The sequence below is a fragment of the Eleginops maclovinus genome, chromosome 13 (assembly GCF_036324505.1).
Source record: "Eleginops maclovinus isolate JMC-PN-2008 ecotype Puerto Natales chromosome 13, JC_Emac_rtc_rv5, whole genome shotgun sequence".
NCBI lineage: Eukaryota > Metazoa > Chordata > Actinopteri > Perciformes > Eleginopidae > Eleginops > Eleginops maclovinus.
Window position 1 is genome coordinate 17,723,443 of NC_086361.1, and position 27,954 is coordinate 17,751,396.

At 42.0% G+C, this 27,954-nt stretch overlaps 1 protein-coding gene across 1 annotated transcript; it reads left to right on the forward strand.

Moving 5' to 3' along the window:
- The first annotated feature begins 364 nt into the window (after positions 1-364).
- On the forward strand, positions 365-27,952 carry rims3 (regulating synaptic membrane exocytosis 3). Its single transcript, XM_063899196.1, has 7 exons — positions 365-537; positions 10,765-11,097; positions 25,913-26,054; positions 26,131-26,243; positions 26,754-26,855; positions 26,962-27,101; positions 27,603-27,952. The coding sequence occupies exons 2-7, from the start codon at positions 10,824-10,826 to the stop codon at positions 27,813-27,815; spliced, it is 984 nt and encodes a 327-aa protein (XP_063755266.1). The 5' UTR covers positions 365-537; positions 10,765-10,823; the 3' UTR covers positions 27,816-27,952.
- Positions 27,953-27,954: the final 2 nt, after the last annotated feature.

The window sequence follows — 27,954 nt, forward strand, 5'->3', positions numbered from 1 at the left end:
AATACATACATTGGGAGTTTAATGAAATGTAATATAACTTTTATTAAAAAATGTTTCTATGACGTCCATTCATGTGGAACCCATTCCCTGGTATCCACATATTCCTGCTCTTTCTTCTTACACATTATTGACAGCATAGCAGTTCAGCATGCAGCATTCACACCGCAATGTTTTGCAATTAACCTGCTGGTTCTATCCATGTTACACGGACCCTCTTTCTCTGACAGAGGACAGGATTGTTGCACGTGTCCACAAGCCACACGTTGTCGCTGTTTGCCATACCGGAGCCAATCCCCTCTCCCCTGCTCTCCCGCCTCCTCCCCTCTCTCCCTCTCTACAGCGTCTCTCACCGCGCCTTGGATACGGTGTGACCAGCAGCAGCAGCACTGAAAGCGGAGGAGCCGTCCAGCAAACAGCCGACCAGCACAGCCAAAATACAACCCAAACGATGACCTTCTCACAGATACGTCAGAAGCACACAATTATTTGACAACTTCCGATCCCACACCTTGCCTTTGCCGCTCCTTGCTGTAAACGGTAAGTGCTCTGATTCATGTTTAATTGCAGTAATATCGCAGGGCTTTATTCCACAGGGCAGTGAAAGCGCCACTGGACTGATGCTCTGAATATTGCAATTAATAGCAGATGATCAGGGATTGGAAAAGCATGGCTCAAACTGGGTGCAGTCATGTGTCTGTATTGTTAGGCCTGTTGTAGAGGCAACAGATTAGATGATTAGTGTCAGCTGAAGTGTTGGTTTCCTCTTTTACACTCACCTTTTTTGCTTCAGAATATAATCAATGCACAGGTGGCAGTTTCCTGCATTTTCCTACTCTTTTTTTTCTAACTTGAAAGAGATTGATACGGTCATACAGCATTATACTTCCATAATAAGCCTATCAGTGAGGGATTTTATTGTGACCTAAATACGAGACCTAATCATTTTAACAAAGTTACAGGAAGGAAATGTTGTGTTATCGGTTGATTAAACTTTGAAGGGAAACTCTTCAGGTAGTCATTGGTTCAGTGTGTGCTGGTGATCTGTATTGTGGTTGTATGGGATCAAAGGCATAAAGTCAGCTACGCACTGCTCACCTTTTTTTGATGCGTTTGTGTGTGTGAGTGCATGTGAGCGAAGGTGATGGTAAAAGCAGGGGGAAAGGAGTGTGTGGCCAAAAACAAGCATATTTTGAGAGGCCGGTCCTCACCAGCACTAGGGTCAGGCCAAGTGCATGCTGAGGTGTGAGATTATATCACTAACACAACAATGTTCAGATCTCAGCTCAAGCTGTGCTCTCCACCTGTGGATGGGGGCAGAAACACGCGATGGGGCTCGAGCTTCAAGTAGAGAAACATTCTGAAGGTGTGTAATGTGTACGGTGTGTAATTCATTGTATTGTCTTTATCTCATGGTCCAAACTGGATTCTAGACGCTAAATTGTTTTTTGAATTAGTACAAAGGGGTGCAGATTTAACTCACACAAAGGCAAACCTAGTAAAGAAAAAGGTTACTTATTCATGCTAAACACTTTTCACTAAGGAGGTTTTAGTATTTTCCAGTAAGTAGGCCTATAAGCACAACAAGTTGAAAGTTTTGCGAAGAATGCAATTGTTCCTGTTACATAAATAACATTTGTAAAATACTGTAACTGACTTTTATTTCTCAAAAACTGTACACAAAATAACACTGCACAACATTAAATGTATGTTGTGTTTTCTGTTCATCAGTAGCAATCTCTAACTAAAATGTGTGAAGCCATCCATAACCTCAAAAGATAAGAATCTTGATTCTTAAATAAACTTATTTCGCCCACCCGAAAGTGTGAAGGATAAAGTGAGTACTGGAAGTTGTTCTGAAGAAGTGCGCCATCCTTGGCCCGTCTTGAGGAGAAGGAGAATAATTATCCATGTGTTTTATTCTTGAAATCCTTGCCTACGTCACACTTGATCCTCTGAATTATCAATGGAGACAGTGAAAGCTGGAAAGAGACTCAACCTTGTTCTGTGGAACTCCATGTTGCTATATCTCAATTTACCCATACTCAAACATTTAAAAGCAGAAGCTATTTTCCACAAAGTCTGCACTCTAAATATGTCATCCATTTGACGTGCTTAACAGCGCCGGCACACAGTTCACATGGCTCTTTGTGTCGCAGTTTAGTCCTCTTTTTGGATGGGTGCGGGGCTAGCAGGCAGATATGAGATGTGCAGCACACAAGTTCAGAGGACAGGCTAAACCTTGTCCTTTCGCAATAACCACCAGTGCAAAAATAAATGCGAGTGTGTGTCGACAAGTCTGTGTTTGAGTCAGATAGTACTGAATAAGCTGGATACTCATAGGGGCAGTCTGAACTATATCTCCTTCCATCAAAGAGACACTGCTGACACGCAAACACACACACACTTTTGACAATTGATAGCTAGAAAGGGCAAAGGCAAAGACCAGTGCTGCACCCACATGCACTCACATCACTCTGATCCTACTTAAGATCTGTAGCTGGCAGCTGCTGGTCCTGCTCTTCTTTGAAATGAAAATAAAATGAAAACAACTGAGGTGAAGAGCTGACAGTCACAGTAATAAGCAGGCTTTTGTGTGTGTGTGTGTGAGTAGGTGCATCTTTTTATATGTGCGTGTATTGCTGTTGCAACTGTATGTGGCTGTGTACAGTTGTAGACAACTATCTGCAAAATGTGTGACTATTATCATGGAGAGAGTATCATGGATTGTTAGAGAATGAATGCTTGGTTTGTATTCTTCTCCTCCCACTTCAAACAGGACTTGCAATAGGACACTTTAGTTTTTTATGAGATTCTTTTTGCCCACTCTGATTTAACCATTTGTTAAGTTTGTGTTTTAATAACACCGTCAGAAAACCATCCACTTGAATTCCACTGTACTTACAGCAAGCTATTTTTGACTTCACAAAATCAATTTCCTTCAACACCTGATACGTGTTGCTCCTGCAGCAGCAAAGGTGACCTTCATCAGGTGCATGCAAGTTATTCGCTTGTTAACCAAGAAATGTGTCTGATACTAAAGTCTGCTATGCTTTCTGTTAAAAGGAATTCAACTAAATCAACTAAACACTCAAACACATAAGCAAGGAAGATGGGAGAAATATGCATTAAAAGGCTATGATGAATTAAAATGTCTAAAACATAAGTGAGGAGAGAGATAAATGTACAGCTGTTATCTCGTCTTCCCTTAGGATCTATGCGTGCAGTAGCGTGCTTTTCGAGGCGTGCTTTGGTTGACCCCTGCTGGCTCCCTACAGGCCTGTTTTACCTCAAATGCTTTCTAAGCCAGGACTTGGTGAGTTGGGTTAGATTATATACATTTCCCGCTCCGGGTCGGCTTCAAGCATCCCAGGTGGGACGGAGAGATGGAGCAGGGTGGTTGAGAGGCAGTGAGAGAGATGTCACTGACCACATTAGTCACCAGAGAAAGCAGGCCATGAGTCAGGAAAGCTCCCAGTCTCATCCATCACGCCCCTCTTAACCCACTTTCCTTCCAGTCCAGCCACTCTAACTTTTTATTTTTCTATTTTCTGCTAGCTCTCCATCCCCCGTGCTGCTGACAGAGTAACTTTCCCCTTTGATGAAAAGGAGCAGAGGGCACAAAGAGAATGGTTCAGTGCCGGACGGGTGGCAGGTTGCAGTAAGAGATGAGAGCCTGGAGAGATGTAAGGGTCACCTTTGGAGTGCAGCAAGGGAGGCAGCTAGGATATGGACTTTCTTTACCCAAACTTTAAAAATATATATTAGAGAAAGAATGAGTTGGTTTGGTCTTTATCACCATTGCGAGACAACAATGACATAGTGTCTCCATATTTCACACTGGATTCCATATGGTGGCGTATGGAGAGAAACACTGCTAGACGCTGGAGGGTGATAAGTGATATGAGAGGTCGCACTTCTCTTAAAGGCTGCTGGCAAAACATTGTATTGCTGGCTCAGCTTTTGGAGGGATTAGTGTGGAGAGGGGAGGAGGTCTTGGGATGAGTGATTGAACTTTAAAATGATACTCCACAGTGTAGTGATTTATCGATGTGGCTTGCTGCCAAGAGATTTTGTTCTGGTACTGTTGTTGGCTTCCCTGATCTCTGAAGTTACTTAAGTGAGTTAACAGCATTAAATATTCAATACTAAACAAATGGTTATTTTAATTCCTAAATGTTAGCATGATAACCAACACACAAATGTTTATATTAGCATAATCGTCTGGAAACTGCCCATGTCTAATTTTACATTTCCATTAAACTACCTACTATTTTGCAAAACACTTGCTAGTATAAGAAGCATTGGAATACATTTTTATTTAAAGAAAGACATTAGAAAGTAGATCTACTTATACAAAAATAAATAATGGAATTGAAAAACTGAAACTTAATGACAGAATTCAAATGTTCATCATAATCATTGCTGATTAATGCAAATACACCAATAGTAGTTCTTGTGTCAAAGTGTCACATGTTCTTATTCTTCATAAATTTGTCCAAATATTTGTATGTCTGGATAAAGGTTTGTTCTATGTTAGTGCCAGACAAATGCTTGTATACTACGTTTTAGGTAAGGAAAGAATTACGATCAATTTGGTTAGATTTTGAGTTTTTATTCAAATGTTTCCGTTTGTGAAATCTGTCAGCATTTCTGCCTTTTTTTACTCAGCAATTAGGTTGAGTTTTTATGTAAATGAAGTTTACTGACCATAAATGTCCAAAAAGAAGAGTAAAAAATATGGTAATTACTCAGAATAAAGTTGCTTAAAAGGTGCAACACAGATTTGGGTGATTATTTATACTGTTTATTATAGGACAAGTTGCACAGCTGATAGAAAGACAGCACAAGGGTTTAAGTATGCATTAAACATGTTCTGTTATTTAGTTTGAATGATAACTGGTCGTTAACTGTTATTTACCTTTTTAGATAAGAAGACATTACGGCTTATCCATCTGCTTGTTTACTGCTATCACTGGTCACAGATGTGTGCTGCAAGATTTAATTTAGCATATCAACATCAGCAGTACACTTCAATCCACCCCAGACACGCTCATTTGACCGTTGATTTGCAGCCATAATAGGGAAAATGTAAACCTTTGCTCTCCTGCAGCAGCTGATTCACCATGATCCAAGCAATCTGTGTGAAAACATGCTGTGACGGATCGAATTTATGTCTGCTGTCACAAGTTGATGTAGAGAGAGTGACTCAATGACTCACCTCATTAACGACTTTATTGGATAAAAATTTGATTGGGCCAACGGGAGAGGCAAAGCCAAAGCTGCTTATGAGTTCTTTTTCTGTTCATTTCATGCTTCTTAGCTTTCAGTTCAGATCTGTGAGTGTGCACCACGCATACTACTGCTCAGCAAAGTGTGAAATGGGAAATTTGTGAATATGTTATAGCGATGTGACTGGTCAGTTGTTTTGCTGATACATTGCACTCGCTTAGTCAATAATATAGCAAAGAAATCAAATCTGTGTAAGAGCAGCGTGTGTTACAAAGACTTGGATGTCAATTCAAATCCGTCCGCCAAGCACTAGGTGTCAACAGCCCTGTCATTAAAATATTTCAGCTTTTTTCTTCCGTTGCACTCTGGCACCTACATTAAGTACAGCATATGTGTGTTTGCACAATGCTGGGTTTCTCTGTGTGTAATGTTGTGTGTGTGATCCATTTGGCTTCAACTCATCCTGAATCCTGGCACTCTTTACTGTGTGTGTGTGTGTGTGTGTGTGTGTGTGTGTGTGTGTGTGTGTGTGTGTGTGTGTGTGTGTGTGTGTGTGTGTGTGTGTGTGTGTGTGTGTGTGTGTGTGTGTGTGTGTGTGTGTGTGTGTGTGTGTGTGTGTGTGTGTGTGTGTGTGTGTGTGTGTGTGTGTGTGTGTGTGTGTGTGTGTTGCAAAGCCTGCCTTCTGTTTTCTCGCCTTAAAAGACACCTTATGATCAGACAGATCCATCAGCCACACAGCACACACACACACACACACACACACACACACACACACACACACCAGGCCCAACACAAAGGCAGCAGGCGCTGGGTCGTACACTTACTCTATCATAACCTGGGAAATTGCCATGGTAACCTCAACAGGAAGTGCCTTACACTTACTGCCTGTTCTTGTGCACTGCCGGTGGGATTGCTAATCATGACTTTATTTTTATTTTAAGATATGTTTTACGATTGCACTCAGGTGCATGTACACAACATGACAGTGATTTACAGCGTTAAATACGATCTGTTTGCAGAAAGTTAGTAGGAAAATACCCGTCGCCAATTGTATCTTTTGAGAGCGGTTCATTGGCCATGTTCTCACTGCTTTTTTTCAGCACAGAGAAAGCTGAGTTTGAATATAGTTATTACTTAATCATCCTTACAAATTGGAACAGTATTTCATCTATTGTATTCTATAGCTCGGATTTTGGCACCAATTACCTGGGAGAAACGGAGCAAGCCAACTTGACCTGACAATATAAGCTCCTCATTTTGATAAAAAACGACACACCGGCTCTTTATGGTGGCTGACAGACAGACAACCACACATGGCAACCTAATAGACTAGACACATTTAATCCAGTATAATAAGATGCTGAAAATGATCAAATGTCTAAATGGCATTTGATCGTTTACAAATGGCCACTGTTTTGCTGATTTGATATTTAGTTTTTCCTGTTGATTTAGCTTTGATTCCCCAGATTAATAGCCCTGTTCACTCTTTACTGTCCAGTCTTTGCAACAAAACACAATCATCCAACCACAAACACATAAAAATGGTTGGAAAATATCACAAAGTGGAAGCAAACAGTAAAACTAATAACACTAAAGGAGATGTACCTGTTGAGCTGTTCAAATTGACGTTGATATATAAGCTTTATTCACCTTGGCTCACTCTTACAGTATGTCGTTACCATCTACTTTGCAGCTAAATTGTAGGTTAATTAACTAAGCAGCAATGGCAGTGTGGCTGCATACACGGCAACTTTAAAGAGACCATTAATGGATCGCTCTGCCATATCTAATTACAGGGTTGCGGCCTTTGTGTTTACTGGAGAAACTGAAAGGATAGGTCACGTTTTTACTGTTTGTTTCTCTGCGGACAGTTTTGTTGGCTGGAGTCCATGATTTGTGGTCTTCTAGCTGAATCTTGCCAACAGAGTGTTCTGGTAGACAGTTGGTTAAATATTAAGCGTTGGAAAGGATCCAAACATTGAGGGCATTTTGTAATTTATATTACATTTACTGGGACTTTCCCTTCCCAGTTTCTGTGGAATATTGATCCACCAAAAGTTCTGTCGAGTACATACTTTTATCAAAAGTTACATGAATGTACGACTGTCTTTTTAAATATGTGATTCTTGAGGACTTGGCTGCAGCTAATGTGTAAAATGTCTTGATACCCAGATCTTACTCTGCAGTGGTCTGTGTTGGGTGGAGACAAGTGGTGCAGGAGGTGCTGGGTGTAGGGAAGGGAGGTCTGCTGACGGGAGGAGAAATAAATGAGCTCTGAGATGAGGAGTTAGGCAGCAGAGACGTATGCCAGGGGAGTTGCCGTGCACTGAGATGAAGATTGATTTGTTGCGGGATGCTCCTTTTAGGTCCAACAAAACACAATGTGGGGACAGGTACACGGTTTCATCTCCAAAGACTGAGAATCGCAAATGCAGTTGTTAGTTTAGGAAGTTAGTTGAAATTCCAAGATTGTTCATATCCATCGTAACCACAAATGTAATTTTCCTTCTATTATAACTTAATATGTTCATGGGTAATCTATTCTTTACTCCATTAAAATATAACATTTTCTTCTGTGGTTCACTCACACAGACAATCACACAATACATTAAACACTAGCATCTTTTTGTGTCCTGATACCAGCTACTTTCTCACTGTGTTAGAGCTTTCAACTTTTTTTATCGCACTATTTTATGATAAGGTCACATAAGTCGTTCTTAAGTTGAGATGTTTTATCTGCAAAGAAAATGACCATCGCTTTAACAAATCATTTTCTCTGATCAGCCAACGTCTCCTGTAGCTTCATGGTATAGCGTGGGTAAGCATATAAGCATGTTGTTGTCCTGTGGGCAAAGCGTACATGCAGTACACTTCAGTTCACCCTGTTTCACTTTTGCACGTCTTCATCTAAAGACACACACACACACACACACACACACACACACACACACACACACACACACACACACACACACACACACACACACACACACACACACACACACACACACACACACTCTGAGGATCACATCATTAAGAGGGGAGGAGGAATGGATACATGTCTCCATTATTGTCACAATCAATGTCATACTCTTCTTCTTCTCTCACTTTCACTCCCTTACTCCTCACAGATCTGGCCCAGGCTTCCCTGCAGGATTTTTCTCTGTGTCCATTCATTATGAAGCATCCTCTCCTCCTTTCCCCGTCTCTCTCCCTGTCCTTCGTCTTCCCTTGCTTGTTCAACCCTGTCCTCACGACTGTCTAAAAGCAGAATTCTTCTATTTGTCTATCTTTCTTTGGCAGCCTTCTCTATCCCTCCCCTACCCTCATTTTATCCTGCTTTGCACGATGTGTGTTCAAAGTACAGAGGCCCTCCCAGAGAGCGGGAGAGAAGTGCGCATGGGCTGCAATAGGAAAGACAGGGTGAGCAGGAAGGAGGGGAAAAAGAAACGGGCATATAGGCTCATCTGAATTTCCAATTTTAAAGCCTTTTCATCCCTTCTCTCCCCATGTCTTCCCCCCTCAGTACCCTTTTCCACTCCTAACAAATGCCCACTGCAGTACCTCTGTACAAAGCATGCATTCTTCCACTTGACTTTTATTATAAGTTTCACTCCAAAATGCCAAAATCTGCCCTTTGCTACATAAATCCACCGTTCCTCAAGAGCACCCACTTCTGTTATTGTAGTTTCCCTAAATAAATCCGGAGGAAAAGTGCCAGTCTGCAACATTATTTGAGCTGTAAGCATCGTGTTTGTATCGGTGTGACAAAGCAGGACACGGATGATGATTTAAGTAGACAGCTGAAGCACAGGGCACTTGCATCTTGAATTTGAACGACGCATTAAGGGCAACTTCACTGTACTGCATTTGTATTATTTATGACTCCCAGTCATGGGAGTGAGTGTTTTAGTGGCATCAAGAAATTGTGCTCCATTTCCTGCCACTAGTGGCGGATTATGTAAAGATTATTTTTTTTAGTCACGTTAGATCTAGAAGTAGTCTTGGAAGGTGGCATTTACAGACATTCATGGTCCCCAGGTTTTCAATTCCACATATTTTAGTAATCATAATTCCTATTTACCAACACAAGGTTTACATTTATAGTTAAAAATGGAAATTCTTAGCAACTAGCAGATAGATTGCCATGACGTTTGGTACCATTTTCCAAGATGGGATGAATTGTGATGACTTTGATCAACGCTTTATTTTTTCAATACTTCAGTTTATGACAAAATATGTCACGAAAACTGAATACATCCCATCGGCATCAGCGGTATCAGCTAATGTTGATTAGCAAATGTTAGCATGCTTGCACACTTTACTAGAAAGGACAACCTGTTCAACAATAGACCTGCTAAACGTTAGCAAGTTAGCATTGATAGCATTTAGCCCTAGGCACTGCTATGGCTATGTACAGCCTCACAGAGCTGCTAGCGTGACTTTAGGCTCCTATTCTTGTTGAATGATCATGCATGTAGCGTGAGGTGAATCCTGGAATCAACTGAACTGTGCACGGCACCAAACGCACAAAATACTGCATTGCTGTAATTTCTCTTTAAAGAAAAGGGGGGAAAAAGAGCAATGTTTAAAAAAAATGAATGTGAGCCAGCATGATCTACATATTTAACTGCCTCGGAATAATCACTTTGATGTAAGGGAGAGGGAAAGAAGGAGAAGGAAAGGGGTAGAGAGAGATATGGCGTGATAGAGATGTTGAAGTCCTTTTTTCGCACAAAAAACATCTTGACATGTCACATTGGGAGAAGCACCGGTGCAAATAATACAATTATTTTTGGTACTTGAGTTTCAGGGTCCTGGTTTTGTTCACACGAGCTCACTGGCACTGAGTCACTGCTGAGTACAATGAGGCCATCATTGAGTGATAGGTAACCTGTGTGCTTTTCCTACCATGATATGTCAAAATACCTGCTGTGAGAATAACCCCTGTTGTGAGACTCTGTGTGCATCAGTTAGAATATTGAAGATGTGCGCACACAAACACACGCACTGATATTCTCCATGGAGTCAGCCAACCAGTGATGAGTCGAGCTGTAGAGTTTATCGTGCGTCACTTTAAGGTCAGACATAAAACACGATAACAAAAAAAACCACACAAGACAAATACCAGCTGACAAGGTCACCTTCTCGACAGCAGGTCAGGCCTGACATTTGTGTTTGTGTGTGTGTTTCTTAACTGACTTGAACAGTCGACTGCCATCTGCACTGTCCTCATGGGCTGACCTTTGGGGTTCTTTGTTTTCTATGTTTGCAAACTAGGACGATTTAGAGCTTTTCACTTTTGATTTCATGCAATAGGAAGTCATTTCTGCTGTCTGCAATAAGCCGTAATCAAACTGTGGTTGAAATTTAAACTTGGTGTCCTTCCCCAGCCTCAGGGAGTCACTGGAGTTGTAAGATGAGCGATTATTCTGTATTTCATCAGACACACTGCTCATCAAGATGTCCTTCGATTTGAGCTGCTCACCCTGCTCACCTTCAACCTCGCTTTTTTTGTCCTCTTTCCTTCTTCAGCCCTGCTCCTACTCTACGACCCTCCCCCCAGCCTATCGGCCCTCCAGTCCATCAGGACCATGATGCTCAGCAGCTCTGTGGAGGTGCCCAGCCCGGGTGGCCTCAGTGGCCTCAGTGGCCTCAGCGGGCTGAGCGCCGCGGCTCGGAACGTGGTGCGCTCCTCCAGCATCTCGGGGACAATGTACAACCTGGAGAAGAGTCCCGGCAGCGGGGGCCCAGACTCCACGTCACTCGCTGGCAACAAGAAGCGGCGCTCCAGCCTCGGTGCCAAGATGGTGGCCATTGTGGGATTGTCGCAGTGGAGCAAGAGCACACAGCAGCTCAACCAGCAAGGTCAGTTTACAGTCAGTTTGTTGGATGTGAACTTTTTAGATTAGTGTTGTTTAGATTCTCCACATCAATTTTGAGCACCAATCAAATCACATTTTTATCCGTTTTCCAACATTTCGACCTTTTGATCCAGGTCAGTGTGACTTTTGACTCGTTTTGTCCCTTTTCCCCTTTTATTTCTTGTCATGCCTCCAACTTCCATTCTTCTGATTCTCAGCCCTTACCTATCCCTTGTCCTGTATCCCTTTCTCTTTCCCTTCCCTCCTTAGCCTGTTTTCTTCTCAACTTTAAACTCAAATCGAAGCCATTTTTGAATTTGTGTTTGGATAACTGCAAAACAAATTTCCAAATGAAGATTGAATGTTAAAAAGTGAATCTTCCTACACATTGGATTTCAAAATGCTCCAACCTTGGTGTAACAGGACATTGATTGTTTCAGAATAAGCATTATATACTCTAAAGGGTATTTTATGCACTGCCTTTACACCTGTAATCTCTAATTAAACAAGCTCTCCCTGACTTCACCTTTTGTGGTGTTTGGTAATGATGCTGTTTTTAAAACCTGCAAAGCCATTGTGTTAAACTCTGAAGGGGTTTTGTAGCAGTGGCGGCTTGTTTTAGTGGTTGCTGAATAGCAATGATAGCAGCACTATGTCCTAGTATGTGTCTCCTGTTGTGTATAATTACAGCGCTGCAGCAAAAGCCTTTCTTGCTTTGCACCTCGGTAACAAACACAAAGCCAGTCTCTCCTGTTGGGAAATGGGAAAACAGGTTGCATGCCGAGCCTTGGTAAAGGCTGAGAGGCAGGACCCAAAGGGACAGGGGACGTTTCTCATTTCAATGGAGTTATATTATTTATTTTCTTGTCCATAACCAGTGCTGAGTTCACCTCCCCATATCCTATCAGCACACTATCTCTCTCTCCTTGTCCTCTTTGTGGTTGTACAGTTTGTACGAATGATGTATCTACAAATATTATTCTTTATTTAAATTTTCATCTCAATGTTTGACTTCAAAAATGAATTTGTACCCGTTTTTTCAAATGTGAATTCTTGCTGGGTTTTTGTCATCGATCAAATTACGGGAATTACTTTGGGTTTCGGACTGTAAGAGAAACATGATTTGTTTTTCCAAAATAAATGAACTCTTTCAAGGAAGGTGTAGAATGTTGATGAAATAAAAATAACTGAGTTTCCTTCATATATTTTCTCACGCCAGCTTTGACATGGTCGCCATATGGCTAATGGGCAGTGAGCACAGGGACACACACACAGTCCTTCACATGCACACACACACTCACCTAAAACCTAGATCATTATCTTGTATCAGTACCTGTTTTTGGCTCCCATCCATCAGTGTAAGATGGCTGGTCCACCAGTAACACACACACACAGTGCACTGAGGCACAGCTGACACTTGTCTGACGCAGGGAGAGCTGTCGATATTTTATCCACAGGGGCTTTCATGTGTGTGTGTTGGTGGTGATGAGGAAAGCACAATGGAGGGGAAAGGGTGGATGAGGAGGGCTAGGAGGGGCTGACGATGTAGAGAAGAGGAAGGGGAGACGAGGGGTGTGTCTAAATTTAGATGTTCTCAGCTGCGGGAGGAACACAACATCGCTCCTGGAACAAAATCACAGAACCACCCCTTCCCTTTCTCTTCCATCTATACCACATCTTGTTAGAGAGGTATCATCTGCAGCTCGTTGATAGTTTTCCTGTGAAATGAGTAAAAATAAAACACTGGATTTGTATCTGGACTTCAAATTGGTGGATTTTTAGGAAAGGTATTGGTATTATGTGAGAAAAGGTGGGAATTCTACAACCCTGTTTGAAAAGGTGTTATGTAGGCTAAAAGGTAAGTTCCAATTGATTTAGGGGTACATTTATACATGATCCAGTAGGGCTGGGCGATATAGAGAATCGGAGGATGAAACCCTCTTCATTTGTCACATACATGCACACAGCAGAGCACACACACAGTGAAATTGGTCCTCTGCATTTAACCCATCCTAGTACTAGGAGCAGTGGGCAGCTATCGTGCAGCGCCTGGGGAGCAATGGGGAGGGGGGATTGGAGGTGTCCGGTGCCTTGCTCAATGGCACCACAGCAGGGCCTGGGACCTCTCCAAGTAGCAGTCCACTTTCCATATTTCAAGTCTGTTCGGGGACTTGAACCGGCGACCCTACGATTCCCAGTCCAAGCCCCTACTGACTGGGCCACTGCTGGACATACATGGATATGGAAATACCTCCATCGATATTGTAATGTTAACAAAGTTTTTACAAGGTATAACAATAAATAATCAAGTAGTTTTCCTTCATGTTTAAAGGTGGCAAGAAGAAGCATACAAATGTTTCTAGTCCTACCCCCTTTAGCAAACATTGTTGATTGATATCAAAGTTCAGTTCATAGTTGTCAGGGGTCGTGATATTTGACTCGTTTTTAAAAAATAAAGAAAAAAATCATCTCTTTGTACAAATCCCCAAAATTATCAAATAATCTTTACAGCTAAACCAAAATCGTCGAATACCAAAACACTGTTGAATTTAAAAAAGTTACATAATTGTACTGTAATACAGACTTTTGGACCAGGAAAAGAGCACACAAAGGACAGTACAATATCCAAAACAAATGACAAGATTATGCCAATGTTCCATTATGAATCGGCCGTTTCCTCACAAGCCTGAAAATCTGTTCCAAACAATGTTGTTTACTAAATGACCCAGTGAGACCTAAATGGGCTACCCTAATCTACTTTTTTCCCTACTTCATAATTCAATCCAGCTAGAGGCAGAATCAGGCTGCATATAAGTAGTTGAATGACCCACAAGGAGAGACAGAAGGTCACACAGACAGGAACAGACAGGTAAAAATTCCCCCTCGCCCGATCGAGTTCAATTAAGGTCCTCTCTGTGTTTCTTCCTGGCGGTCGTTACTGGCCCGATCTGGCCAGCTGTCACTGCTCCATGTTCCGTGTGACGCGGACATTGATTTGCTGATGGAGCGGGTCTCCCAGGTGCTCTGGTCGTCACCTTATAGCCGATAAGTCACAGTTTGATTTGGTCCCAAGAGAACAGAAGGGTGAGGGGAGTCATTTGGACTTTGGCGGCAGAAATTAGAAACATTAGATGACATCCTGCAGAGTAAGAGACAAACTGACTGCATCTCTTGTGGCCACAGATCACTTGTTGAATAATTTAGTGTTGTTTATTAATCTTGTTGCAATGCGAACTTTGAGGAAAAAGGACCGAAAGCACTCTGCAAAATGTATTTACTGCTTTTATTCAGTTTTCCTAGACATTAATCTCAATGCATTGCACCCGTTTTATGACTTTTAGGGTCAGATCATAAGCAGTCTGTTTGTCCTACTCCTCAATAAAGCGATTTATGGTAGCTGATTTAATAGAATGAATTGGGAGGTATAAAGAAAGTGAATGAACATTTAGGAAGCTTTTAGAGACACAAAGATGTAAAAACAACACAGAAGTGAACGGAGACGGTGGCGGAATAAGTCAGAGTCTCACTATTAAAGCGCTATTAGGAGCTAATGTGGTTATGGTGTTGTTATTTTGTCAGAGTTCCTGCAGGGTACGTTCTAGCTGTGATCCGTTTCGTGAATTGGATCCAGTCAGTTCGCAATTATCAGCAGAATCGGATCCGGTAAACTCTTATTCAATCAGATAAGTCTGGGGCAAGAACTGCATGTTCTTTAATTAACATTATTCAACATGTTTGGGTTCTTCCTTTGTGAACTGGCTTGATTATTGTTCAATAATCTGGCATTTCACAGTGTTCCTCGTTTGGGGATATAACCACACATGCACATCTTATGTAACAAATCAGGAATAACAACAATATATTTATCACTTGCATAACAACAGCATCAATCTACATTGAGCCTCTTTCATTTCCGAGTGTTTTGTGTGTGCCTCAGTTTTTCTTAAACCTTTTTTAAACAGCAGCTCAGACCTGTTACAGTTCTTAGTCTTAATGAATGGCATATAATTGTGCCCTCTGGTGTTTCCAAACAAACATTGTAACTTAAGAGTCATAACCCAGATTCAATTAATGTAAAATCCATTTTGCATCTCATATTTTTACGCTTGCTATTTCATTAGTCTCTGCAGTAATATCCCAAAGATTAAAAAAAAGTGTCAACAGCATCAAAGGATAGAGATGTATGCTACAGAACAAACCCTATGAACAGCAGGTAGCTCAGAAGAAAAAGGTTAGATACTTTCCTTCATGTTGTATCGACGTACAGTGCACTTTCACAGAACTGGGGCGAAGCCTGCGAGCTAGTTCAGGCAGTCAACTCGAGCACCAATGATACATTCGCACATAACGCCCCTTCGTCACTCTTGCAACCAACCAAACATAGTGTCCTAAATCTGGCGCTCTATTTAAGCTGTTGGATCTGCCTACCTAGGCCTGGCTAATGCTGCTGCCGCCACTGCTGTTTCCACGCTGCTAATGCGTTCACCTCGCTGCTGCTGGTGCGTTCATGTTGGAGATGCTCGCCTGCCCCACCACCACCCCAGCTTCCACCCCAGCTTCCTCCCCAGCTTCCACCTGTAGGCTCGGGGGTTAGTTATCTAATCATCACTCAATGTTTTATGTCAATATGTGGAGTCATGAGGAACCCAGCCTAGATGCCAAAGTGGTGTTTTTATATAAGATGTGTTCCCCCTTATAGACCCCTTTCATAAAGGCTATTTTTGTGCATTCCTACAATGATTGTGTATGATTTGTCTTCCATATCGTTTTCCTCGTATAATTCCTTTAATAGCCCCGATTCCCTCTGTGCCATTGCGTCATTATTGTGGGTTTTGTAACCGGCGAGAGTTGGGGGTGGCATTTTGGTTCTGTCTGTGCTATTTATGACCTGCTATTATTGGTACCGGTGAGGAGAAAGAGAAACACACACACACACACACACACACACACACACACACACACACACACACACACACACACACACACACACACACACACACACACACACACACACACACAAATGGTTTCTCAGGTTTATTGGGTGAGTCACACCTCGGTAGAATACGGTCTTATCTCCTGAGCAGGTTTATCCGGGACTGTGAAAACAGGTCCAGCAGAGCGTCTCTCAGCACACTGTCAGTCTGCGCGGTGGGACGCGGTTTGCCGAGAAACAAGCGCCCCTGATGAGATGCAGTGCGCCAGGAGAGTTAGATTAAAGGAAACCAGGCGTGGATGTGTGTCTGTTTGTCGTGTGTTTTTTGGTTGGCGTCCCAGTGAAAAGCTTCAACTCCCACTCAATCACCTCAACCTTCCCTGCTCTATTTAGATCTCTCATCTCACCCAACACCCATCCTCTTTAGTTTCTCACTCTCACTTTATAATTCCTTTTTGAAATATACTTTATTTAAATCTTTCTGTCGCCTGCGTGTTTATTCCTGTGGTGCTGTTGGAAATAAACCAGAGACAGAAAAGAAACAAGACACAGAGAAGGAAAAATGTCACACAGGAAAAGCATACTTGTTAGTTTGCTTATTGAAATGATTCCAACTTTGTTCTGGGACCAATAGCAGCCACATTTCTGCGTGTGCTTTCGTCAGGCAAATCGTTTCCTAGTTGGCCGACAGTGAGTGTAGCTCCAACCTGGGAGTGAATGTGCTGTAGCTTTCACCATTGCCAGTAATGTTATGAAACCCATTTTCCATTCTTCTGGCTCTGTTTTGTTTTGTCTTTCGATAAAATAACACAGGTGTTTCTGGTTTGCGTATTTGCCTGGCTATAAAAACAGCATAATTCAGGGTCTCAAACTCCAGTATGGTGCCATGAATTAAGTTTGTTTTTGATAATACTGAAACATTATTCATTATCGTAAGCTTTGTCTCTATTGGAAAAGCTTTTTGCTTTTACAGAAACTCCTCTAAACAGCTTTGAAAACTATACTTCCTTACAGCAACTATACAACCCAAAGCATGTTAGCCCACAGATTTGTTTATAACCGATAAGAAAAGAGCCCTGCTGATTCCGGGACAGGGCAATGTTTAGCTCCTGTTATCCGCTTACCGCAACAGCAGTGTACATAAAAACTCTTTATAGTAATACTTTTCAATGTGAACATTATGCTCTCCCACACTGAGGTAGCTCTGCAGGACTGGATGATGTTATGGAGATGGTAGATAGCTAGAAATAACAAGTTCTTGGAGACTATGTTTCTATCCTAAATTAAAATGGCATTCAGAGAGCGTAGACCTCCGCCAAGGCGATTGTTCTATTCACTTGCTGGGTGAATATATTTGCAAAGTTTGGGGTTCATGAGCTTTTAGTTGCAACCAAACCGCGGTTCTTCTTTTTTCCCATGTCACAGAGTTTCAAAAAATGGGACATTTGCTTTTCTATATTCCTGCTAACAGATAAATAGAGAGAAAATCGGAGCTGTAAACCTATTGGATCAGGATAATGCTATATCTGAACAATCCTAATAATTAAGTGGCTTTGATATTCAGGCTTTTGAAATTGATGAGGGAGTTTTGGGTGGATTAGAGAAACTAGACAATAATACAGCAGAAGGCTACAGACTAGACTGTCCAGTGTTTAGAAACATTTAGCCTCCATGTGTCTCCTGACCAGAGATAGACCTGGCATTTTAGTAAGCCGGGTGTTTCCTGGGTGACTCACTCAGGGCTTACTCCTCTGTGTGTCTGCTAAGAAACACACTCTTCAGGAATTTTGGCAGAAATATTTTGGAGTGCTTACTGTGATCTGATCCTCCGAGGTAAAATGTACCACTGAAAGAGAAATTCTTATATAACAAGACAGCTTAGAAAAGGCCTTTGACAAAATGACTAACATTGAATAAAGAGCAATTGATTCTTAAAATAGCAACACTGGAAGTTGTTGAATCACTGCAGCGTCTGACCTGTGGTAACTGTGCTATTTCACAGGGCTACTACACACGATAGCTATTCATATTCACTATGACTAATGGAAAAATCCTCCTTGAGTCTTTAGAGCTGCTATTTCAGGTGAGGCTGCTGCTGTGTATCTCCCACGTCTTGCTCCACCACTTATTTTTTCTTTTGAAGCATATTGAGTCACTGGCTCTCCTCGCATACAAACTGAAACCTTACTCATGTCTCTTAAAAGCTCTGTCTTCCCCACCGGTGCTTTTAGAGGCTACCAAACACCAGCCGAGCTGGCCCGCGATCGTTTTCTCTCCCCGTTCTGTTCCTCATCCCTCCACTTACTCCCTTGTCCTCCTCTTTGTGTCTCCCCCAGCTCACTGACCTCTCAATCTCTCCCTCCTATCTTTTTTGATCTCACTTTCACTCACTTTGACTATCATGTTATCCCAATCTCGCCCACCGACTCCTCCATGCTGGGCCGGGCAGATTGGTGAACCATTCTCCCTGTCTTTGTGCCTGTAAACCTGCTAGTGTGTGTGTGTGTGTGTGTGTGTGTGTGTGTGTGTGTGTGTGTGTGTGTGTGTGTGTGTGTGTGTGTGTGTGTGTGTGTGTGTGTGTGTGTGTGTGTGTCTGTGTCTGTGTCTGTGTCTGTGTGTGTGTGTGTGTGTGTGTGTGTGTGTGTGTGTGTGGCTTATGCATGTATAAAACAGCCTTTATTCAAAGTATGAGCTACTCTCACTTCAGGGTGTCATTACCACGTCTCTTGACATAGAGTGCTGTAAACACACACTTATAGAGCGTAAACATCCTGCTGTGCTCTTAAAGAAAAGCTGGACTAGAGTGCCACTTTTGGTGCATAGGAGCCACACACACACACACACACACACACACACACACACACACACACACACACACACACACACACACACACAAACACACTTGTAGTTCCGTCTCAGCCAATCGTACACACAGGAGGATTTCTGAATTGGTGTTATGGCACAGGTAGGCTGCTGCTGCTGCACTTCAGGAAATATCAACTAAGAGAGTTAGTTTAGTTCTGAAACTTAAAATGACATTTTCTCTTATCAGAGAGAGAAAATCTGCTGTCATTTCCTGAGGGTATTTTTCTTAGAAAGTGGAATTGGTTGCATTATTCTGCTTCTAACTAAAGACACTCTCACCTGAAAAAAGGAATTGCTATCTCTCATCAGACTGGCATAATTTAACCAATCAATCAGTGTATTTATATAGCCCAATATCACAAATTTACATTTGGCTCATGGGACTTTACAGTTTGTACAGAATATGATTATGAATACGAATACCACACCCTCTGTCCTTAGACCCTCACATCAGACAAGGAAAAACTTCCAAAGAAATGGAAAGAAAAAACTTCAGGGAGAGCAACAGAGGAAAGATTCCTCTCCCAGGACGGACAGACGTGCAATACATGTTGTGTTTAAATTCGAAAGATAATACATTTACAACATAGATAGTCCAAATATAAATTGTAGGACAAAGTTCCATTTGTTGAGTTGAAACATTTTCTTTGAAGTGAACAAGATAGTAGCAGTATGTTCACTGCTTAACATGTAACAGATGGTTTTGTAAAATTAATAGTTTTTACTCATCTGTTTCTTCTCTCCTTCAAATCATGCGGCCATCTTGCATCCTTCTCCCATCAGCCGGCATGTTGAGTAATCAAGAGGAAATTGCATCTGAATTAGATTACTCTTTTCCTCATTGTAATTAATTGTCATTAGACAGGAGCCCGTGTGGCATATTAACTCACTGACAGACATCCTGCCATACATGAATGTTTTCGATTTCAAGAAATCATTTCCTTTGCAACATGGTGCTGAAAGAGGCTAATCGCCTCACATTGACCACTCCCTGGTTTATGTCCCTGCCTCAGCTGTTAATGTGACTCTCACACACACTGGTGCACACATTAAGACAACACAGGAGATTAGTTCTGATTTCCTCCCATGCATTATCATTAAGGACACTAACACTTGGCATACTAAGCTACACTTGACCCTCCGCCACATTTATGTGTTTTTGCATGCTCTATTGGAGTTAAATAACGGTCTAAGCTACCTGCCGCCTGTGTCCCATAAATGGTTGAATTGTAGAGTAAAAAGCAGCTGAGAAACAAAACACTTGCACACTCGCAATCCACTTTCCTGTACACAGAGTTTACTGGCCCCTGGCTAGACTTAATGTCGAGCCATGAAACATTTTGATCTATTCCCCAAACTGTTGGCATTACTTTGTTTGTATGATGAATTATTTTCCTCAGATTCCCCTCAAAGGATTAGTTCCACGTTTTGGAAAATCTGTTTTTTTGCCGTCTTGCAGGGAATTGGCTGAAAGCTATATGGACTTTACCTCAATCATTCTTGTTATTGAATTATTGTTGACGGTCTCTAGTGTGAGAACATTATGGGTTTACAGCAACACTAAATGTTGTTTCCTTGCACTTTTTGCCAAAGATACTAGCCTTTAAGAAACTTGAACAGTAGTGACACGGTAGCGTTTCATGGAAGGAATTGGTTTCAATACCCCTGTGCCAATATATGATAAATATTTCATCTGCAATTTTTGTCAACCGAGCAGAAGATTCTGTTTATGTATTGTTTTTGTTGTGTGGTTTTATTTAATTTTGTATTTATATTCTGAAGAATGAATTGCTTTTTGCGGTTTTATGTTATGCCGTTACATGAGTGGCATAAAATTATCTGAGAATAACAATCCGTTTGTTTATCACAATGATTTCTGGAACAATATATCTTCCAACAATGGTAGACGTTGTGACAGACCAAATCCTATCCCCATTACCTCAGTATTTGCTGCTAATTTGTGGGCTTTAGAGGGACTTTTACTTTCCAACAGAGCCAGGCTGGATGTTTCCAGCATTTGGGCTAAGCTAATCCGTAACGTACAGGAGTAGTATTGATCTTCTCATCTAAGTTTCTGCAAGAAAGTGAATTCAGTGCGCGTCCCAAAATATCAAACCTTGTCAGATTTGATTGACAGTGTTGAAGCAACCTAAGCACACTCTCATCAGCTTCCGATTCAAATGCTACATCAGGGAAACTCGGCCTGCTCTGCGCAGGGTCAACTTTTGCAAATGACAGGAGGCCAGTAAGACTGCAGCACAGTACATGGCGTCCTCTTTTTTTCTTAATGAAGTGGGAAACACAACAATCTGTCATGTAAAAATACCATAGCTGCATTAACTTTGTTGGGCCTTATTTGGCATTGGTATTACACTGTATGAATGAATCTCCTCAGGCTGCCAATGTGCCTTTTGAGCATAGCACAGTTACAGTAAGGCTTCTTATTGTTGGCACTTATGTGTTAACAGTGGTATAATATATTTTAACCAGGGGTCTCCTGGATTGAAAAAGTATTGAAATCCATCTGCTTGATTTTTAAAATGTATTTTCAAAACAGAGTGGACTGTTTTTAGGCTGAAATTATGCTTTGAATTCCTAGTACCTGCCATAGAAAGTACAGTATATCTATTTTAAGTTCCCTTAAGCTTTGAATGATAATTGTAGTTTAGAACCAAGGTGTATACATATACAAATATGTCTGCAAATGTGCCATTGCAGTATATTTCTCGCAGTATATACTCTTATGTAACTGTATGATTCATAAATACGGCTCTGTACCACAGTTATTAATATGTTGTACAAATAACATACTGTCCTACGTCTCCTTCTACCTTAAATATTCTTTTTGTCCAAATTTAGCAGGGGTCCGGCGGTGAAGATGCCACAACAGATACTTCATCTGCTTGGTTACTGTTGCTATGCATGGCGGATCGTTGCCGTCACCGGTGCATCCAATAGGCATGTCGGCACAGCCAGGGAGTCTAAAAACAGCATTCTATATTACAGCGTATAATGAGAAAGGCTTCATCAGTGTTCTCTCCAAATGTCAGTGCAGCTTTAATGATCTACTGAGCACACACATACACATACACACACACACACACACACACACACACACACACACACACACACACACACACACACACACACACACACACACACACACACACACACACACACACACACACACACAAGCTATATATCATGTGCAAGTGTGCATGTAGTCTCGGTGTGTGGCTCTTTTCTGCATTGTTGGCATTTTCAGTAATCCCACCTTGCTTTATTCCCCCTCATGCTATTCATTCTCTGCACTGAAGCTATTCATTCTTTCCATCCCCATCACTTCTGTGTTTTTCCCATTCTAATCTTCTTCCCTGTGACATGATTATCCAACTTATGGCTTGCATTAGAAGGCTTATTCCAATTATGACCTATTTTTTTTACACACAAAAAGAGTTTTGACTGTGAATTCTTCCTGGTCTGCACTGCGTGTGTGTGTCTTCTGGGACTATGTATATCTTATCAGAGTACAGGATACACTTTTTACAGCATTGTACCACACAAAGACCAAGATCCCCTTCTCTTCAAGCATGGTGAAGCACAACTGCCTCTGTAATGTTTTTCTGCTAGCTGCTTCAACAGCATATATGTCAGACTAACTCTAATCATGTCTTACAGGGTGTGTGCATTCGATGTTCACACTGTACAATAAAGTTAGTCAGGCGGAGGGAGAGTATGAAATACACTAAATAATTAAGATGTGATGGAATGAGAAACGAGATGTGGGATGATGAAGATGGACGGCGATTTAAAAAAAACAAAACTGGAGAAAGTGATTTGGAAATGCACATAAAGGATGCAGTGAGTGAATGTATAGGGGTAAAAAGGTTTGAGAAAAGAGAGGCAAAAATAAGGCGGGAAACAAATAGAAGAACTAAATGCAAGCAGGGTGTTGTAACATTTGATTTAAAAACACAAAGAGAAGAAGAAGCGGTGTGTGTTTGAGCACAGAGGCCCACGGAGAGGACAATACAAGCGAGGAAAGACACAGAGAGAGGGGAAAGGCTTGCGAGCGAGCACACCAGCCGGGGCTCTTGGTGCAATGCAGACGGCATTGCCATGGAAACGAATGGAGGGAAAGCGCAGACAAGGAGGAGGGGATTAAATAGGAAGGAAGGGATCACTGCTTTGCACCGTGTGTGTGTTGGGGGGGTAGAGGCTGATTTGATGAGAGGGGATGGGCTGGTTGAAAAATGAGTAACAAGTGTGGATGTGAAGTTAGATGAAGTAACCACTAGATAGTTCACAGATGGGTTAATAGAAGGATGTCCCACTCCTCTTTTGACAGATTCACCACCATTATAAACACATTCCACCATCATGGTACTAAGAGCATACACACTTGGGGGACTAATTATGTTTGAATAACAGTTTTAAGTGATGTATACTTGACAGGAAGAGTTCAGGTTACTGTTGCTGTGATGATGTCAGTCCACGTTTCAGACGAAAGTTCAAAAGTTTTTAGTAAAATGTTGCCTCTATAAATAAGGTTTAAAAAAAAAAGTGATGGGGTATGAGCCTGTCGCCATGGCGCCATTTGTCTCAGGTGGCATTGTCTGGGTCCAGATCTGAGGGCGGGGGTTGTCATGGCAGCTGGAGAGCATGGAATTTGTCTGTCTGGGTGTGATGCTGCACACACAGACACACACACCACACACACACTGTGTTGGAAATCTTCTTGACTGCAGGATTATAAATAGAAGGCAGCACCCCTCTCCTCTCTGACACCCATGGGACCCCATCATTCTCATCTTCCTCTTAACTTATTCCTCCTCAACACTCAATTTTCTACTTGTCCTCTCCCTTCTGCTTCACTCTTCATCCCTCGCTCCTCCTGTCAGATCTCAGCCCCCCGAAACCCTCCTTGAGTCTCATCAAGTGGCTTTGTTTGCAATCTGTTTATCCCCGTAGTGATGGTGATGATGCGGGGTGTCTGCGGTTGTCATGGCGATGAGATGAGGCACGGGGAGGATGCTTAATGAGCTTGGAGTTGTTCTGGCTAATGAAGTGGGACGGCTGTACCTGGGTGTGAGCTTAACCGGCAACAGAAAGCAAGATGGAGAAAGCGCTTGTTAAAAGTCTCCTCCCATTTAACTAACCTGGATCCTATAGAGGAGAGATGTACGAGCTCCTACAGCAACCGCTAAATAATGAGCTGTATGAACAAAACTCTTAAACAGGAAGTTAATCAGTTTGTTTCCTTTTTTGTGTTACCTGTGTTTTTACTTCCAGATTACCAAACTAAAGGGGTTAAGTTAGAGATGTCAGTAAAAAGGTTTAAGACATTTTCAAGCGTTTACCCCCTACTACGGGATTTTTAAAATAAGCTTAGAAAGCCCCGGTCAATTCTGGGAAGACTGGGAAATAAGTACAGAAATTTGTCGGGGTCTTTTTAAAGCAACTTTGCTGACTGACAGCAGCCCTGTCATCCTCCTGTTTGACTTAACTGTCCTCATGTAGCTCAGACATGTGCTGACACTGTGTGTGTGAGAGAGTGTAAGTGTTGCACCGAGGTGTGATGGTACAGACAGTAGTGTCAGCATGACATGTGTGTGTGGGAATGTGTGCACATGTCTCTGTAGAGCACCTTGTATTAAACAGCTCTTGGGATTTTAAGTTTTTATATTGCTTTGTTGTTTACAGTTGTAGACCTTGCGGTGAATAAGTGTTTTTTTTTTTCGTCTCGTTCCTCTGTTCTACTACCAGCTTCTGGCTTTGAATTTAAAATCCAAATAACAATGAGCATCTTCTTCTAGTGTACACAAGCAGTGTGTGTTCACAGTGGGGGGCTTTTCTCATTAAATGTGTTAGCTTCAGATTTTAGGTTATTTTCTTAATCTATCAAATCATTCTTTAGCCTAAAAAAAAGTCAGAAAATGTTTGGAATTTTCTCCGAATCCAAGATGATGTCCTCTTCTCCAATATTGGTCACTTTTGCTTAAAACAATACAAGAAAAATGCATCAGTTTGAGTGTTTGTGTGACTGTTTAAAGTGATGTGTTACATTGCCTCTTTGGATGCTGAGAACTCTGAGTAATGTTGAAAAAAGGATAGTGAGACAAAAACGGGAGTGATGGGGGGGGGGGGGGATAAGGGAAGGTTTTTCTGCTAAATCAGTGTACAACCTAACATGTCACATCCTGAACCCAAGTCGCTTTGACAGCACCACTTTTAACTCAGCATGTCACACAGAGATAAAGTGTGTCATTAAAGGGGATGATGCCATTAAAGCTGTGTATGGGGTTAGCTGCTCGCCTTCTCTGTAGAGCTTTAAAAGTCTAAATCATTTCCACCTCAGCCCTCCTTGAGCTCTGCCTCCCCACTTTCTTTCTACCCCTCTATGTTTAATATTATTAAAGCTACAATTTTGCTTCTACCTCCCGAGTCAGGCTCAGAAGTCCCCCTAAAAGCTTATTGCACCCCACTCACAACAGCTATTGTAAAACGTGCTTCCCATGTTTGAAATGGGCCGTAGCAATACCTGCGAATTGAAGATATTTCCCAATAGGAATGTCCCAGTGGAAATTAGGCAAGCCTTCTTGCCCAAGTGGACTTGCTTCAAAGTAAATATTGTAGAGATGGGTGTGCTAAAGGCAAACCTGGATTTGTCATTATTTCTTGTGAGTTTAAAAAAAATCCCCAAACATTGTTGATATTTCTTGTACAGCCAGGTCTCACTGACACAAGCATCAATCCTCCGTCTGTTTCTGGTGTGTTTTTATGCAAACTCAGTAACTAAGAAACAGCATGACGACTTCTAGCCTGAAGAAACATCTGCTTTTATCATAACCTCTGCAAAACAAAATATTTGGGGATCCATAACATTTTTGTGTGTAAGGCAGCACTGATCCTGTTGAATACCTGACTTACTTATCACACAGTTCTATGATTTCATCTGATTAAATCACTGAGAGTATTATCACACTGACTTATTTGGATCTGTGACCTCTGTGTTTTTCAGACGGCGGGACGAAGAAGCTCCGCAGCACCATCCGACGAAGCACAGAGACTGGCATCGCTGTGGAGATGAGGAACCGAGTCACACGGCAGGGCAGCAAGGACTCGACCGACGGCAGCACCAACTCCAACAGCTCCGATGGAACGTGAGTATCCACCCAGCAGTTCCTCATGGCACACACCACATCCATTTATTCATCATTACTCTTTGTTCTCTCTCAGGTTTGTCTTCCCTACCACACGCCTCGGACCTGAGAGCCAGTTCAGCGACTTTCTGGATGGACTAGGCCCCGCTCAGATCGTAGGCCGGCAAACATTAGCTACACCCCCCATGGGTAAGCAAAAAGTGACAGACAACGTCGTGTCATTATCGTCTAGTATTGTTTGATTCTTTCTGAGATTTGAGAGATCCTCTGCACTCATATGGGATTATTAGTTTAACCAAAAGGGTTATTGTAGTTCTTTATCAGCAACTAGAGAGTTATTGGTTAATAAAGTTGAGACGAGAGTACATTTTGTTGTATCAGATCAAAATATCTACCGCCCTACACCAGCATACAAACTGTTAAATGCACAGCAGCGTCTGGAAGTACTGCACAATACTAGTGTATTCAGCACGGATGAAGTTATTCTTGCATAAGGTATAAATCTTTTATGCAAAAGGTCATTGCTTGTGAGAATCAACAGAACAGCTCTGTGCTCCAGCATACCTGACTGTGAAGGCGTTTTTACAGCTCTTGGTCGCCATCTGCAGTTAAAGTCTGGCCATTGCAATCAATTATTTTCTGGTTCTGATTATACAAGTTTCTATTGGATTGTCAGAGATGGTGTTTTTCCCTCCACAGGGGATGTCCATGTAGGCATGGTAGACAGAGGAGGGCAGCTGGAGGTGGAGATCAATCAGGCCAGAAGGTTGACCCCTAAGCCCGGCTCCAAGAACATACCAGGTATTCACTTCACCCACTGGTTTAAAATCTGTGGACTCACTCCTTTGTCCGAGCTGTGTGCCCATGTGGGGGTTTCACGGTGTTGTGTTTTGTTTCTCTGCTGCAGCTACCTACGTGAAAGTGTATCTGCTGGAGAACGGCATGTGCTTGGCCAAAAAGAAAACCAAAGTAGTGAAGAAGAATCTGGACCCCACCTACCAGCAGGCTCTGTTGTTTGATGAGAGTGCTCAGGGCAAAGTCCTACAAGTATGTGACTTCTTTCATTTCCTTCCTTGTCTTTTTTTCCCTAATTTATAGGCACTAGTAAATCTCTTTTGAACATTATTGGTTTCTAATTGTGTTTTCTAACATGTTTAAAGATCTTCCAGCACCACAGAGTATTCAATATCCTGTACAGCCTTATTTTTTATAAATCTGTGAAACTTGCAACGAACCAAATTCCTCCCTGTTTTACTAACATTTCCCTTTTCATGGATTTGATTTTCCTTAAAATAAGTATGTTTCTGTCTGAAAAAGGTTAAATTAAGTATAGGTTTCAAATGACAGTTATTAGGGCATTTTATATTTGTTCAGAAAAGCATTTGGATACTTTACAGGAAGAGAAACCATAAAGAACTAAATGAAAAGAAGCATTAGTTATTCAGCATTTATCACTCATAAAGATGTGTAGTTGAGGAGCAGTCTTCTCCATCTCGTCGGAGACTGACATTTTAGTATATGTATAATGTATTCTCACCTCTTCTCTAGGTAATAGTTTGGGGGGATTACGGGCGTATGGACCACAAGTGCTTCATGGGAATGGCCCAGATCCTTCTTGAGGACTTGGACCTGTCTGCCACAGTCAGCGGCTGGTACAAGCTGTTCCCTACCTCCTCTCTGGCAGACCCCAGCATCGGACCGCTCACCAGACGCCTCTCCCAGTCCTCCCTGGAGAGCGCCACCAGCCCCTCTTGCACCTAGACACCCAGCAGACCCCCACTTGCCCGGGCACAGGCAGAGTCATTCAGACACGGACACACGTACTGTAAATACATGACGACTATATCAAAGTGCAAGACAGGTACACACACACACACACACACACACACACACACACACA

What these genes read in the sequence shown, in the direction of transcription:
- rims3 (XM_063899196.1), top strand. Translation starts at nt 10,824, where the DNA reads ATGATGCTCAGCAGCTCTGTGGAGGTGCCCAGCCCGGGTGGCCTCAGT. An exon ending in TCCAACAGCTCCGATGGAAC is followed by an intron (nt 26,055 to 26,130) that starts GTGAGTATCCAC and finishes GTTCTCTCTCAG; the next exon opens with GTTTGTCTTCCCTACCACAC. An exon ending in CGGCTCCAAGAACATACCAG is followed by an intron (nt 26,856 to 26,961) that starts GTATTCACTTCA and finishes TCTCTGCTGCAG; the next exon opens with CTACCTACGTGAAAGTGTAT.